This window comes from Stegodyphus dumicola, chromosome 5 (assembly GCF_044657685.1).
Source record: "Stegodyphus dumicola isolate Sdum_Otavi_A_Nest chromosome 5, ASM4465768v1".
In the NCBI taxonomy this organism is placed as follows: domain Eukaryota; kingdom Metazoa; phylum Arthropoda; class Arachnida; order Araneae; family Eresidae; genus Stegodyphus; species Stegodyphus dumicola.
Genome location: NC_140772.1, coordinates 39760355 through 39778445, shown reverse-complemented (window position 1 = coordinate 39778445; position 18091 = coordinate 39760355). Strand labels below are relative to the sequence as shown.

At 30.5% G+C, this 18091-nt stretch overlaps 1 protein-coding gene across 2 annotated transcripts in view; it reads left to right on the top strand.

Annotated features, from left to right (window-relative positions):
• The window catches only part of MED14 (mediator complex subunit 14), a 128829-nt gene that overhangs the window by 63679 nt on the left and 47059 nt on the right, over positions 1-18091 (top strand). For both annotated transcript variants that reach the window (XM_085816602.1, XM_085816603.1), the window contains 4 exons: positions 163-288; positions 396-474; positions 2486-2645; positions 13068-13284. In XM_085816602.1, coding sequence (XP_085672728.1) covers positions 163-288; positions 396-474; positions 2486-2645; positions 13068-13284 — 582 coding nt within the window. The remainder of the gene's footprint in view (positions 1-162; positions 289-395; positions 475-2485; positions 2646-13067; positions 13285-18091) is intronic.

Below are 18091 nucleotides of genomic sequence, written 5' to 3'. Positions count from 1 at the left end.
CAAATGTTTTTAACAATGATTTCAAAACATCCTAGATAATTTCTTAAGCTTTTGTAGAATTTTGCCTTTTATAAAACTCATGTGCTTTTACATTGCTTAAAGCTTCATGTTTTCATAGGCTGAGAACATTTTTTCTGTTTGTTTATTTTCCATTATTTTTAGGTACTATAAGTGGCTCTCCTGCTGTCTTACATATCCCAATTTTACAACCATGCATGATTTCAGAAGAATTATTGATTACTGTAAATACCCATAGTGGGCATTTTCTGGCACATGTACCACAATTTGGTAATGATTAAATATTAATAATTCTATTATTTAAAACTTATAAAAATTTTCAAAGCAAATGCCATAATGCTGAATTGGTAACAAATTTTGCTGTTCTTTATATCTAGAACCACCAATGATGGATGATATTCAAAACTGCTTGAATAAAGATCCGTCAAAAATTGAGAATCTTATATCAGAATTAAGGTAACTATAAAACTGTAATTTAAAAATGAAACGATGTACTATTTTGTATATCTTTATTTTTAATCATTGGTATAAATTGTACATAAATATAAAGTTAGAGATACATATTTTCAATAAATGTATTTAAATCTGAGTTAAAATTTAAGTATAGAATAACTTCATGTATTCAAACTAATGGGAATGGACCATTTTGGATTATCATTGGCAGTTTAAATTCATATGATACAGTATTTGACAGAACAAATGTAGTCTTATGAAAGTTTTGCTGCATTATCATGGAAATTTTGAGATGTATTTAGATGAAAAAGTTATGCAGAGTGATCTAGAAGCAAGAAGATTCGCTGACTTTTCAGATATAGAAAATAAGAGTTAAAAATGATACATTGTCCAGAGTGTTTTCACTGAACAGATATATTTATTAGAGCTTTAGTTATTTTATGTGTAGCTAGTTTGTGTCATATTGATGTAGGGAATCAACTAGGTGCGACAATGGTAAGTCAACTTTGGATCTATTGATGGTGTTAGAAGAAAATGCATGACTCTTGTGTAGGGACAGGAATGTCAAAATAAATGCCATAACACATAGATCAGTGGGTCTGATGTCCTGCAGTTAGTAGCATCACAATTCACAGCCGGCAGCACTGTGTAGAAAACATTTGAATTCTCAAGTCAAAGCATTCACTTTGCATTCATTGGCTGGATCAAGTTTACTGTCAAGCTTAATCAGGTCGTGAGTGTGTAATAGTGGTGCCATACCAAAGCTACCTGATCTGATGAATGATGCATATTTAATGTTTGCTGCCCAGACAGTATAGTAAAAGCCGACTGCTATTGAGCTTGAATCCCAGAGAAGGTATGGTTGTAGAGTGGTCTTCATAATAGGCAGTGGTGGGGCTTTATTTCGTGCCTTCACAATAAAAAATGGTCACTATTTGTGGCTTGAGTGTGTTTGTGGCCAGTGTCCGAATAGGCAAGTGCCTGCCATTGTGTGGGGGGGGGGGGTGCTTAGTGTTTTTCGGTTTTGTCTCAGCCATGCGATTTCGGAGGTGACTCGGCAATCTTGCTGATCTTTGTACTGTTTCTGAATATTTGGCAATTTATTATTTAATATGGGCCTGGTTTGAGATACCACCAGCATCAATATCCTACTTGTAGTAAGATATACAATAATTGCAAGTTAAACTACTGATGTGATTCTGTAACTTTTTTCATTACCATATTTTCCAGACATAATAGCGTTTTTAAAGATTGACTAAATAGCATTTTGTTTATATATTCATTATTATCTTTAAGTTGTTAAATTGTTGTCCCATGGGGAAATTGAAAATAGACATCCTTAATATCAACAATATTGTAGTTTAAACACATGAGCATGTGACCTAGAAGTGACACATTTTTTGACAGAATGATAAAAATGTAACTGCACTAGAAAACTGTATTACAAATTGATGTAGAATGTATTTGAAATCATTGGTGTTTCACTTTTGTTAGATTAACAGCTGCCTTAAGGTAACTTCATTAAGTACAAAGCTGTTTTTACTTGATGTTTCTAGTTCTTGTAAAATATATATTACTTCTAAAGAATGAAAAAATTAGAGGGGGAGGGGAAGAAAAAAAAATGTCGAAAAAGGTTTGGAGATCAGTCAGTATGTTTTGGGACAAAATCAATATATTTTTGGACTCTCTGATTAATTTTTTTCCCTTCATCATTTCATTTTTTAAAGAGTTTTATTGCATTTATTATTTTCTTAAAATTATTTTATATTAATATCAAAGCTGATTAATATTTAAGTTTTATATAGTTGATATTTTGAGCATTTTTGTAAATAGACATGAATCTAAGTGATTACAGCAGCAAACTGAATCATTATTTAAGCATTTAAAATCTTTAATAATGTAAGAGTCTCTGTCAAATGGGACAAATAATTTTTAAAAAATTCTGTATGATATGATCATATTTTGAGAAAATAATTTTAAAAATAATAATTATTTTATAATATATTTTTTAAAGGTTCTGGATAACAGTTCGTCGTTGTGAAAAAACCATTCAACATCTTCCTGCTTTAGCAAGTGAGCATCTACCTCTACTTATACCACCAGACCATGAATTATCAAAATTTTCAAAGCATAAATTGTTCATAAAGTTATGCAAGCATCAGGAATATTATATTGTAAGTATGCTACATAGAATATCTATTTCCTTTCCTTCCTCAGGATTATTTTTAACCCTCTGACTGTTCAATTTGTGGACCAAAATCACTTCAAAAGTAGTGTAATTTTTTTTTTTTTCATATTTTAAATCTATATATATTGAAGAATTGAAAAATGTGTTTTTTCTTTCTAGAAAACATTTTTTATATAGATTTTTATGAGAAACCAAGTTGCCAGAAAAACCAATTTCAGATGTTATCAGGGGGAAAAAGAATTAAATAAATTTCAGTCAAATTACAGTTAATTTATATTTATTGCATAATATAAAAAGTAAAATTTATAAAATTTAAGAAACTATGAAGCACTGTCCAATTTCACAGTCTTTGTACCAGATTCAATAAACCTAATTAATAATTCAATGATTTTAAATAAATAAGATAATCACTGAACGTTTTCTAGCAGCCATTTCTGTAAGAAAAATGCGGCAAAAGTGAAGATTTAGCGGTAATACCACGTGCCTTCAAATGCCGCAATTTAGTGGACAGCTAACTATATCTTGGCCAAAACGTAAACTAAACGTCTAATATTGTATATAATTTATTTCAATGGTTAAATAGGAAAAAAATGGGATGCGCTCCTCAATAAAGGAAGAAAAACACATGTTCGCGTAAATTGCGGGATGAGCAGATTTTGCTACATTAGAGTTGCCAATGGAAATCGCAGGATGACAGCCAGAGGGTTTAAAGACTTACCTATACTGTACAAATTCCTTTTTCCGTAGTCAAATGGAGATTAATATGGAAGAAGACGCAGGCATGCTGTAAAAGAAATTTTTCTCTAAAGTTAGATTACTTCATGTAACTTTCAAGTACTCGCTAGGTAAGGAATCACATCTTCACTAAAGACAGATTAATATTGTTTTGACACTATCAAAGACAACATTTTTATGTGGTTGTGAGGGGTTTATAATTTTTTCTATCTGACCTAAACAATAAGGGAAGTGTCAAGATGTATTTCTTTGGAGTAGGATGTTTGGACTTGTTTTCTTTTGTTGGCATAGTGGCAGGAAGGGGAGAAAGAATTACACTCCGAGGAATTTAAATTTACTAATTCAGAAGACAAACAACAAAAATCAATGTTATATTTACAAAATTTCCACAGGACTAGTTTCGATGGTTTTACCGAACCACCATCCTCAGCTGCAAAACCGCAAATGAACAAGATAGGAAACAATGATTAGATAAGATAAGAAAGCCTGGACAAGAATAAGCAAGTGGCGCCATCTGTTGGTGAAACCAGAACTAAAACATAATTTCTTTAAAGGTCGAAGGCAAATTTAGATTGGAATTAGGATCGTTAACTAGAACAGAAAGATTTTTATGAATGTGAAATGTCTCTAGAAAATCCAGTTCTCCAATGGAAGATGTTTTTTGAATAATTTTGGCAGCAGAAAAATTGAAAGTGTGATTTTCGGACCAACAATGTTGCGCAACAGAAGACTTTTGTGTTTCCTTTTTTCTAACATATGCCTCATGTTCCTTGATGCGAAATTTTAAGGCTCTCTTAGTTTGGCCAATGTAAATTAAAGCACACTGGCAAGGAATCCTATAAATACCCCATGAATTATTATTTATTCGGCGTGTTATTGTGTCTTAATTAATTTAAATTTAGTTTAACATAACTAAACTTTCTAAACTTTTCTAATTTGATTCAGCTTATTATTTTTTGCAGGCTATTATTGTTATAGCAATCTTATCAAAATTAAAGTGTGAAATTTTGATTATGCCAAAGCGAATTTCTAGTTCTGGAGCTGCAGGAGGATCTGCAAAGAGACGGCATGCTTTGATATTAGTCGTAGAATTGATTCAAAAAAGAATATAAAAAGGCATATCCGTCTCAAAATTATGTGAGGAATTTGTCATTGAAAATTCAGCAATATTTGGTATTAAAAAAGGGATTTTTTGAATTTTTTGCTGAATTTTGACCTTACTCACAATGAACAGCAATCATAAAATTATTTATTTTGCTGATACAGACAGTCTTCACAAAGTTATGATTGAATGGTTGAAACAACATCGCAGCAAGCGAGTCATTGACAGTTACAAATGTAATGGTTGAAGCCAAAATATTTAATGAGGAAATGGACTTAAAAACTGAGTACACATGTTCAACAGATTGAGTAACCAAATGCTTAGTATAGTTTACAGCCATCTACTATACTTCATGAAGTTGTTGTTGATGATGATGATGATGAAAGCTGAAATTTTGAAGTCTTTGAATATCAAAAGCAAAAGTTAAATTTTCCAATCAATGGAACTTGCGAAGAAATAGGTCAGAAGTGATAATAATTGAAGAACATAAATATAACATAAATTTTCTATTGTGGTGACAGTGCTTCAATCATCAGTCAAATAACAGCCGGCAAATCCAGAAAATATCACTACCGATAGAGAAGAAAGTGACAAAGAAGTTGCTGAGAATGAAAAGTGATTGACAGTGTAAGTGAGAATTCTGAGTATCCAATTATAGGACTTGAATAGTGGAATCTTTTAACTGAACGAGAAATTATATCTATTTAAAAAATTAAAGGGAAAGTGTTAGAAAACGAAGAAACTTCCATTTAGAAAGATGTTTAATAAAACAAGTATTGAGTTTTTTTGATAAATATTCAAGTCATAAATACTTTATTATTTCATAAACAACTATTTCATGTGCTTGACTTAATTATTTGTGCACATCTTGTTGGATTTAAATTGATGATCGCAAGATCTGGAAACTTTCAAAATCCAGAACCATCAAAGTCCCTTATGATCTGGACATCAGATTTTAGCATATTTGATGTAAGGAAAGATTATTTTAAACAAATATCTCTGTGGTATAATTAGAATTTTTTGTTAAGCAGAAATATATTTTTTATACAGTCAAAAGTCTTTAATCCAGACTCGTTGGGACTTTCTGAATGATATCGGTTTTTCCGGATTATAGATCATCAATTTAAATCTGGTAAGATGGCATGCAGAAATTATAAAATTAAAAATATGAAAACATAATTTATGAAATCAAGAGCAATTATGATCTAAAGGGTATCAAAATTTACAAAAAAAAAAAAAAAAAAAAAAAAAAAAAAAAAAAAAAAAGAAGCTTAATATTTATTTATTTACTTCATTAAACATTTCTTTCAATGTAAGTTGTTTAAGTTGCTTCGTTTTATGTGCTAATACATTCTCTTTAATTCTATAAACAGACATAATTTCTTGTTTAGTTACAAAGTTCCCTGTTCAAGTCCTATAATTGCTGTGTCGAGAATACCCACTAATTTGTGAATCGAAATTTTTTCATTTTTAATAACATCTCTGTCACTTTCTTCACTATCGGAAGCAGTACACCGAAACATGCTTTCTCTTTGTAGATCCTTTGGCAGCTCCAGAATCGGAAACTCTTTTTGACATAATCGAAAGTTTAAGCTTACTTTTTATAAAATTGCTCTAACAGTGTGCAAACATAATAAGCCAGATCCAATAAAAAGATTAAGGAACAATTCCACTTTTTGTTTAATGGACGTCGAAACATGTTTTCACTTTGTAGATCCATTGGCAGCTCCAGAATCGGAAATTCTTTTTGACATAATCGAAAGTTCAAGCTCACTTTTATAAAATTGCTCTACCAGTCTGATAAAATAATAAGCCGGATCCAATTGGAAGATTAAGGAACAATGCAATCTGCAACAGTAACTGAAATAGATAATTAGATAATTTTAGCTGAGCTTATACCGTCCGTTATACATTAAACGCACATGCGTAAACGTATTATGCGCATGCGTAAATGCATATGCGCATGTGTAAACTTATTATGCGCATGCGCAGAAAGTTTGTAGCTTTGAGGTCCAGATTATAGATCATTCAGGATTATGGACATCCGGATTATGATAATATATTTTTATGTCTTTTTTTATCCTGTAATTGATGTTTTGAAAATGATGCTATTTTAAAAACTTAATTATCTATTATTAATTCGGATTTTTGCCATTTTATAAAACTTGCTGTGTGTTGTGTTCAATTCTTACTTTATTTACTATTTGAAGGGGGGATACTCTTTGTTTCATTTTTTAAATAGTCCTAGATTTGTGTTTTGATATAATATTCTATAAAATGATTTGTTTATTCCATGCTTAAAATTATTAATAAAATATTTTAAAAAATTCAAATAAATGGGAGTTATTTTTACGACTCAGTTCTTTCATAGAAGTGATTGTTTCACAGAAGTGATTGTTATTGGATGTATAAAAATATTTTAATTTTTACCACATCCAGTAATTTAAATGATGAAAATTACCAGATTCTTCATGTCTCATTAATGTTTTTGAATGCTGTTCAAATCCCCTAAAGACATTTATAGAGTTGCCTGTCCTCCTGGTATTTAATTTATCTGAATATGGATCATGTCTTTCAAATGTAATACTAGAAGAATTGTTGTTAATTAAGATTCAGGAAAAAAAGAATTTTGATGAAAATCTTATGAATAAAATTTTGATGACAAATTCTTAAATAGGGCTAAGACGACAGCAATATTATCATCTCTAAATGAAACTCTTATTGTGCAAATTCAACTCCCCCCCCCTTCCCAGCATGATTTTCAGTATAATTTTTTTCAGTCTGAACTGTTTTAACCAACACTGCCTTCCAAAGTTAAGGATCAGCATATTTTTTGTGTCTGATTTGAGAATGAAGCAGCATAGAAACAAGAAATTTAGAGGATGTGTTTATTAAACAGTTCTTTAACATGTTGAGCACGGCGCTGGTACCTGGGGACCGGCAGTGAACTTTCCGTGTAGCCGTCGTGGGGACTGGCACTGGAATTTTCATTTGGCTGACGTCGGTCCGTGGAACTGACAGCATTAAAGTTAAAAAATAAATATAGTCTCAATGAAATGTGATCAAATTTAGTTTTAATGAAATGTATTGAAACATTCTAAACAAAAATATGGCTTAGCTCGCTGCTGGCTGAATGGAAAGGACAGCAAATTCGGCACTGCGCTCAACGTGTTAATGAATATGACATAGAGAATGTTCCTAAAATGCAAACAAACATGAATTACAACAAAAATTTATACTCTGGGTAGGGAAATCCAGTCTTAGAGAAACAGTGTATCACAGTTTTTTGAGGAAAATATGGTGGTAGCATCACAAAAAAGAGGTTCTAATAAAGAATGTGTCCACCCCTAGCTGCAATACATTGGTAGCAGCAACGTTCTATGCTGTCAATTAAGCTGTCAGTCTCTGAAATGGGAAGCAACAACCAGACACAGAGTAATCCCTTTTCAGTCTCACCTAATGACCTTGGAGCAGGAGAGCAGCAACCTGTCTCCCAAGATAGTTCCAAAGATGCCCTATTGGATTCAGGTCTGGGGATTGATCTGGCTATTTTGTCCGCTCCATATCATGACCATCAAGATATTCTTCAGCAGCCTGAGCTCGGTGTGATTGCGCATTGTCATCCATCAGAAATTCAGGATTAATAGCAGTGGCACATGAGAGGACATATTGATCAAGGGTCTCATGTCGTTATCTCACACTGGTTCAAAGTTCCTCCATGGAACAAATGCAGATCAGAGTGAGAGACACGAACCCAGACCATTATTCTACCACTTCCCGTAACTGTGTCTTTGCACGATGTGGCCTTATGCATTGTTCCCTCAATCAGCTGATAACCTGAATCACTCTCCATTGTGAATCTGGACTTGTCTGTGAAGAGAACAGATTTCCATTGTTGACTGGTCTAGGAGATTGCTTTCATGCCCAACATAAACGGGTACCTCTGTGTCCTCGGGTCAAGGGAACACAAACACATGGTTGTCTTGCATACAGACCTGTAATATGCAGGTGTCTGCATGCCATAGTATCTGAGATTCTTGTTCCTCTTGACACTAAATGATCTGCCATGAGCTGAGGCACAGTAATGTTGCTCCTCCTTCGGGCTGAAAGAGCTAAATAACGGTCACCCGCATGTGTTGTAACTTTTAGCTTGCCTGAAACATGTCTTCTAGGCACAGAATTCTCAGATTCAAAGTCATTCCATAGTTGGTGGACCACACTACAAAAGACATTGAGATGTCTAGCAGATCAGCTTGTGGCATCCCCACTTCCATCCATCTGATCGACTGCCACCTCAATGAATTGGGCAAGCGACTTCTTCTGCGTATTGTCAACAAAATTGCTAATAACAATTGAAGGTCAAAACTTGTTTTGTTTTTTATCCAATTCTAATGTAAGTATTCATTTCTATAAAAGTGTTTGCTATTCTTTTTGCATAGTTTAATTTCATTACCATCATGCATGTAAACTGTGAATTTAATTTTGATAATGGTGAGCTTTGAAAAACATGTTGTTCCTTAACTTTTGGAGAGCAATGTAGTATTATAGAAATCTGTAGAGCATTTATTAAGACTTGATTAATGTTCAATAGGTAAATATTTGTATTTAATTTAAGTTGATAGATTTCTTCCTTGCAATATTTACTTAATATTAGATGTGAAGTTAAATTGAAGATAATTAAAATTTTAAGTGATTGTGTTATGTTCAAGCTTGAAATTTGACAGGTTGTTAAAATTCAGTATTCACAAAAATGAAATGAAGAAGGCTGAGTTTAAATAATGGATGTTTGTATTGTGTAGACAGCTAGAAAGACATTTTCTGGCTCATCTATTTCTGGAAATCAAATTACTCAATTTAAGTAATCTGTTTATTCCTTTTTTTTATTATTATTATATGGATGAGACAGTTTTTTTCCCCCATTTGTCAAGTATTGGAATTGGAAGATAAATACTATTTTTCACTGCAGTTAATAGCAGCTCATTGCCCTATTGTTGGAGATGTATAGAAATTCATCAATGCAAAGGACAGGAAAAGAAATTTAATTAAAGACATGTATCTAAAATTTCCAAGGAAACTGGGTTATGGTGATGATGGTAATTCACTACCGCATAAAAAGTACATGCCAGGATTCCACTTGAGAACATCCCATATTGGAACCTTCCTTGATGTGACTGCTTGGAAAGTACCACTGTCTCATTTGTTGTTATGCAATCTGGTGAGGTGATGCGCAGCAACCTTCTCTTTCTGATGGTGGTAAGTCAGAAACATAGTCACTGGAAGTACCCTAAGGAATAGTAATGAAAGGTTTGTTCTAATTTAGGACCTGCCAGAAAGATATTACTGGAACTGCATCAACATAGGTACATCAGGCATCAGTTAAGGTGCATATTTAGTGGCCCCCAAAAAACAGTTCAAATGCATTACATCCCAGTGATTTTTTTTTTTTTTTTTTTTTTTTTTCAAATTTTCGTTATGTCACAGAATAATAAGTTAGAATGTGCTTTTGGCCAGTGTACACCCCATTTTTAAAGGTCAAAGTTTCCAAATTTTTTTTAGAATTGACTTAAGAATGAGTTTTTCATATGACAATCAACATGGAACCCCCCTTTTTTTGCAAATTTAGTGCCAGCAGATTGATAACTCTTTTTTGGACCAATGTCATCTACAGAAAATACAAATGTCCTAAAGAACACTTATAAGCTCCCTTTGCAGAAGCCAAGCTTAAAAAATTAAAATAAAGGAAAAATCAAAGATAATCATGTGAAAACATATTTAACCCTTCGACGGCCGGGATCACCTTTTTTATCAGTTTTTGTCTCAAAGATGAAAGCTGCAAAAATTCTATTTAAAATACATACAATTACACCTTTTAGTTTTCTAAATGTATAGCAGAGGGCAGCAGTAGTATTCATTCATGGAAATAATGAAAAAGAAATTCTTTGCAGGTCTAATTTAAGTAGTTTTTTTTTTTTTTTTTTTAAATTTCTTATGCAGTCATCAACAACTTTTGTCATTAGAATGAATATTTTTATCTGAAAGTTTTTTTTTCTAATAAAAGTTATTATTTAAATTCATATATATATTAATTAAAAAAGGTTGAAATTAAAAGATGAGACAAATACATTCCACTGCGCATGTAGGAAATGCTGCTACTAGGTCGCAGCACTGTTCAAAATTTTTTTAAATTCAAGTATCATGTTCATTTCATATATAGATAATGAAAATGTTTATATCTTAATAATTTGCAGTAATGTTAAAACTTGAAAAAGATTTGTATTTTTTCCGAAAGAAATGAAAATATAACCCTGTAACATGAAATGTCATTGAATACTAAATGGATATGTGAGTTTGATTTACCATAGAAAAACATCCTAAGAGGAGGAAAGAGAAAATAAACACGACAGCTTTCTTAATATCCTCCTTTTCAAACTTGTAGCAAATAAAGTACTGGAGCGAAAATCTTCTGTTTCAAATATATTATGAAATCATTAAATAATATTTAAAAAGTCATACAGAGAGTGATTTTTTTAATTACGTAATTATTTAAATTTTGTTAATATGATCAATGTTTTCTAAATAATTGCTCAAAAACGTTTTCTATATCTTTCATTTTCATTTGGTTGGTAAAACTTGCACTTTGTATGAGCATGTTAGGAGAATTTAAACTCATGCAAAGATGCCATTTTATTGCTCTACATGCGTGGTGGGACAAGTGGCACTTCATCACGAATTACCCTAAAGGTTTACCTTTTTTTTTGCATGAAATAACATTGTATAAGGGGCTAATTATCTATGTGTAAAGTTATTTTTCCTAAAAAAATTAATTTTTTTATGCACCGAACCTGAAAGGGTTAAATGCTATTTATGATAATTCCTAAACTATTCATGTGGAATGAACCAATTTCCTTGTATGAAGGCATCCTTCTTCATAGGCAGGATAGCCCGCATGTGCTTTGACATAATCCAAATTATCCAATTAAGTTCTGAACTAATTGAATTAAATATAAAATTTCAAATGTAGCAAAAAAAAATTTTTTTTAGGAATACTGTGCATAAATTTCACCCAGAAAAATGATTAATTCTATTTTTAAATGCCAAAAGTATTTGTGAAAGCTCTTAAAAACAAAGTTTGCTTAAAACCTTGCTACTGCACATTTACAAAGATCCCAAGATCAGCATTAAAATTTAAGAAATTAATTTTAACATTTTAGAATATTAATTATATTAAGCATTAGATCCAAAATAAGTAATTAAAGCAAAACCTTGCCAGAAGTTTAGAACAAAATTAATTATTATTCAATAAATTGTATATTGCCAAGTTTATCTGGCAAATTGTATTCATATTAATTGTGAATTTTACATTATACAATATAAAATATATTAATAAAGATATAATAAAGATGCATGTAATCGAAACACTTTAAAACTTGACAACACATTTGTAAACAAATTTATACATGGCAACAGATTTTAAGAAATGTACTTCAAAACACATCTTACTAAGGTGAGTGTTGACTGAAAAAATGTTCAAACTGAGGTTAGTTTATATGCTCTATAAAATTGGTTAGTTTATATGCTCTATAAAATTACTACTACTATATCACCTTTACCATAAAAATGTAATTAAATTAGAAATTATTCCATTGGGTTTATGCATTCTATAAGCAAAATATATCTGGGGAACATACAGTGAGAAATGTTTAGTGCATGAATTATAATGCATTGAATATCAGTAACAAGTGGATTTTAGTTTATTCATTATAATGTGCTGAACGTCAGTGACAAGTGGATGTGAAAGCTATTTTAATATGCAAAGTATCCAAAAATAAAGCCATCAAATGTATTCAGTGACAGAAAGCAAGAAATATCCTGTGAGTATAAAGTGGAAAAGCATAGTTTTGTAACTTACGAGATGTGAATATTGATGATGAGAAGATGTGAAAGGCTGTCAGCCTATATTGTGGATTTCACAGTGCCCTCAATAAGCAATCAGAATTTGAAAAATTCTGGATGTTGAAGAAATGCTAGAGTTTGGCACAGAACACGCATTCACCAAAGGATGTAAAAAGAGTTTACTTTGTTCCATTTTTTTAAAATAATATTTAGATCCCATACCTCACTGTGTCACCCACTGTATATTTATAGAACATCTTTCACTTGTGTTTGGAATAAAATGTGCTCCTAGCATTGACAACTTAATTCTGTGTAACTACTGAATATTAAATTAACATTTTAATGTGTCATAATAATTAAGCTGTGTAAAGGAAATGAATGAAAGCATTTGAGAAATGAGATACAGTAGAAAAATGTAAAGGATAAGCATACATTATTTTTTATTCAAGAGGGAAGGATAATCTTAATTTAATGAAATAAAAGTAATCAAATCATAAGAGGTTTTTAAGGGTTAAAATTTTATGCTACATAGTTAAAAATTTCTGCAGTTTGATTATCATTTAATTTTTTAAACAATGTTGTTCAGTTTTTTTAGTGATGCAAGGTTTCACCACTGTAATCTTAGTGCAAATTCGTACGAGCTAGTAATTAAAGTATGTATAAATTATTTCTTTTCAGATTGTAAGGCTGATGGAAAATCCTGCAAACCGTTGTGAAATTATCCCTTCGTATTATTTAATAACAGTTTTACCTCAGCCTTTAGAAGATGATACTTTGGAACAAAAAGTTGAAGCTGTTCTAGATACAGAATTGCCTAAGTCATACTTAAAAATAATGGATTTTGCATCTTTGGATAATTTCATATCTACACATGGACCATGTACAGAAATTGAATGTGAGTTTATGCATTTATTTACAAAACACTTTTTTTACAAAGCACATCATTTTAGCACTTTTTTTCCCATTCCATTGTCTTGGGGAGAGAGTTCAAGTCTATGGCATTTGTTTGACAGTAGGTCTTGCCTTTGTTCATATTGTTAAAGCCAAATTAGCAGTGATTTTATTCAGTACATTTTAAAAAACTGAAGTAATTCCTTCAACAAAGATTTAAAATACGGGAGTTATAACAAAAAACTTAAATTTTTATTTAAATCGGAAACTTTTCTTCTTTTAAACCAAAAAAACATTGATTGTCAAAGTAATCCATAGTCTTCAAAATCTCTAAATTTAATGAGTTTTAATTAACTTTTAACAAAAGAAATTTTTTTTATTATCTGCACCCCTAGTTTCAACATTTGCTAGAATTGGTGTGTTTTTAATGTATTTTCGATTATAGATGCAACAATAGCCACAGGCATTCTGCATATGTACATATAGAATTAATGTTGTGGAAAGTTCAACAAGTAGAAAATTTTGTATTTTTAAAGTTCTCTTCCATTCTTTCTTTTTGGTTTGTTTAAGAGAATAAATTATTTTTTCATATGTATTTAGCTTCATCATCAATATGAATCCATGTTGAACTCCCAGCATTCAACTGTCTTCGCTATCAGGCTACAGTTGGGGCCCAATTTATTCGACTCATGTTCTGTTACATAAAATGTAACCTATTTTTTGAGTATTTATTAAAAGTAATGCATGTTATTTTCATTCAATTTATATTTATACTTATTTCTTACATAAAAATTCTGATGTATGCCAAATTAATGTAAATTACTCTACTAAAATATAGTGAATGCACAGATAATGTTTTCATGTACTAAAAAAGAAAAATATTAAAAATTTATATGAGTGTTTATGCACATCATTTTAAAAACATGCATTTGCCTCTAATTAAATATGTAAATATTAATTTAATTATTTATCAATGTATTTGGAAATGAAAGATTTATTCATTCATAAACGCCTCTGAATGTTTTTGTGAATAAATTTAATTTTTAAATATATCTAAATACACATGGCTACTATAAAAGATTTATTTATTTTCAAAATGCTATTTATTCAAAAGTATTACATATACATATAATGAGTAATGTATGAAAATAATTGTAAACTCGGCAAGTTTTGTGTACGCTGTACAAATGCTCCATGTGTGCTGCCTGAGTTAAATATCAAGGTGGTAGTTCAACTCGTTCATATATTTTATAGCATCATCCTGTCAATGATCATGCAGCATTAATTCATTCCTTGAGGTTTTCTAATAATTTTAGTAGTGGGGCTACATAAACAAGGTTCTTAATGTGACCCAGAGAAAGAAGTCAAAGCATTAAATTAGGTGACTTGTGGGCCTAAATGAAATCAAATTGCTTTAAAACGTAATTGGCGGAAACTTCTGAAAACATTTCATTCAAATTAAACCTAAGAGTTTGGTATTTAATTCCACTCAGAGTGAAATGTAATTGAAAAATGTATTCTTTCACATAGATAGGACTCTGAAATATTGTTGAAAGTAGATACATTTATACTTATATTTACTACATAATTACAAAATGTTTATCTCTGAACATGTCAAAATCTATAGACCTTAATGGTAAATCATTGAATGTTTTGATATAAAAGGGGTGTGTATCATTGCTTCAAGGAAGCAAATGGCAGAAGCCAATTCGGACCTTTCCTTTTCTCCATAGTAAAGTGAGCCAAGCATTTCTTTTTCAATGAGTTAGCGATTTTTCATGATGTTATAGATAATCAGAAAGCACGTAAATGTTAATTGACAGACCTGGTAAGGAAAATTAACTAAAAGATGTAGTTTGTTCTTTGTAGGCATTTTATCCATGAAATTTTCAGTGTACTCATCATTTAAATGTTAAACTTGTTTTTTCCTAAAAGGATGTTAAAGTAATAATTTTATTATACTGCTAATGAAGCCCTTTTACAAAAATTTTACTGATGATTTTTTATACAATACAAAGACCGAAATCCAGACTACCAGGAACCAGTCTTCCCCCCCCCCTTAAAAAGTCTAGAAATGAAGAATATAATATTTAGGTATGCAAACAGATGTACTGTAGTGGTGATTTTTTTCCCTCTGACTAACTGAATTTGTGTAGACCTACTATCCTCCTAAAAAAATATTATTATTGTATAAAAAGTTAAATCGGGTAGAGGAAATAATAAAACGATGGGGAAATAAAGGTGAGATATTTTTTTGCTACAAAATTCTTTTCAGAATGTAACTGCAATTAGTCAGCTGTAAATCTAGAAATTAGTTTTATATTAGCAAAATTCCCCCAAAATTGAAATTTACATGAAAATGCCATATAATAAAATTTTGAATAGTAAAGTTTTCTGAAATATGAAATGTTAAACAAGAAATAAAAATGCTATTAAACCAGAAATGAATTGAAAGGCTTTATTTGAAATATTTATGTTTAAAAACTTGTAGATAACATCAAAATAATTGCAGATTTAATTATTAGAATTTATCAAATTCTAATCTTTTTTTTTCTCTCCTCTCCCTTGGATTAAGTACTGTTATTTTAATTTGGTATGTTTACTCATGAATGAATTCTATTTTATCTCTTCAGAGAACTAAAATTTGTAATTATAAAATGATAATTTATCATATCTGCCAAGTTTTCAACTAATGCAAATATTTTGTTCTACAGAAGATCCTTTGTCTTTGAAGTGTGTCACTACTCAGCACCTCTAATTAAATATATGGAGAATTGAAAAATAGAGATAATCTAATGATGGCGATATGAAAGAGCCATACATACATTTGGAGGATTTTAATGAACTATATACGTCGTAATGTTTGAAACAGGACTTATTTAAAATAATAAAAATCGTAGCTTTTTAGGTTTACTTCTAAAATCCACCCTTCTCTGAGAACCATGTTGACAAACTTTCATTAAATTGCAATTCTCTTTATTCACCTATAGTCTTAATTACTTGCTCAAACATTACTTTGACCTCACAGTGGCATCTCTTACTCACTTTTATCTTAATTTTCATGTTTGTGTTTACTATATTTTCTTGAAGCAGTACATCAATAAGGTCTTGGTCTGATAAAATTCTAACCTTTATTACTGTTTTCTTTTTCTATTCACAGTTCTATGCTTTCTTCACTTATAATTTCAAATCCTTGCTACCAAAAATAATTTCAATTCTGATATTATTACTTCTTCATTGATAAAATTCTTCCTGCTTACTTTGTTAAAAAATCAGTTTTGTTTCAACCGTGAATTAGCATTTTTATCTTCACTGTGTACCTTAACAATAATATTCATGTATATTTGGCATGAAAAATCGAGAGTTTATTTACTTCCTTTTACGAAGTAAAAAGGAAATATTGTAATCGTGAAAAGTTTCAGGAAGCATATTTCAACGAAAATATCCATTTTGACCGCTTTTGATTGCAGTTTAGCAGTGTTTTTGCTTGATATCTGTACGTAAGGACTGAATAAAAAAACTCTTTTCCTCTAAAAAAATTATAAAACTGCTTTAAAATGAATTCTGAAGAGAATTTTTCATGGCGTCTGTACGAACGTATATACGTATGTACGCACGTATCTCGCATAACTCAAAAACGAGTAGCCTCAGAACGTTGAAATTTTGTATATAGGACTACTATAACATGTAGATGTGCTCCTTGTATTTTGGTTGCAATCAGCCGAACCAAAGGTATAAAAATTATGTTTATATATATATCCACTCTGTTACCCGGCTCAGTGATCTCTGTTTCTTTACTCTTATATGTTTGTAAATTGTACATTTTTTGCTTTAAAAATGATTGAATTATGTTGTTCTTATCTTCCGGTTAAGGTTTTTATGCCTTTAGTAAATCTGTATGCAATATTTTTAGAATTATCAACAATTTAAAGTTGTTTTAAGTGCCGCTAAGCCTAATATTTTTTTTGATGGCGGTCATTGCTTGTTTACATTTGAAACAGCAGAGTAGTGGATTTGTTGCCAATCTAGAGAAACATAGCTTCGTAACAACAAAGATAATGCCTTCATTTATTATTGCGAATTAAATCAAGCTTAATCCTTTCTAGAATTTTTTCGAGGAAATAAGTGTGTAAGATTTACTTCGTAATTTTTAATACAGATATTTTGAGTTTTTATGTATTTTTGCCTTGTCGCAAAGTGAGAACTGAATTAATTGAATGAGAAGTACTCAATCGTCTGTGAAAAACTGTTTCTTTTTTCTTTTGTTTGCTTAATTTCTTTTATACATCGTTCTAGCTTATATTATCATTATAGTGTTTGAATAGAAAATGTGGCAACAATTAGATAATTCTTTAAATTATATAAATTTTGTGCTATTAATATATATGCTTTAAATAATATAAATTTTATGCATTCTGAGTTATAAAATGAACGAAATATAATACTATTAAGTGAACCTAGTGCCAGAGTGTTGCTATGGTAAAAAAATAGAGTGAATTTTAAAGACTGCATTTATTCTATTGTGGTTTATGCGCAGTCGACGAAGTAGATTTAATTCAATCCAACAAGTTTAAACCAAATGCCAGAAAAAATGCATGTAATTTAATATTACATACAAGGAAGTCATGTGGTGTACACATCAGATTTTTTTTTAAATGCAATAACAATAATAATGCAATAAGAATCACCTGTAAAATAATCAGTCTAAGAATTTTTTTAAGACATAATGCATAGATAATTGAGAGTGGCTGTCTGTTAGTTATTTTCTCATTATAATTAATTATATACAGTAAACCCTTGCCAAATGTGAG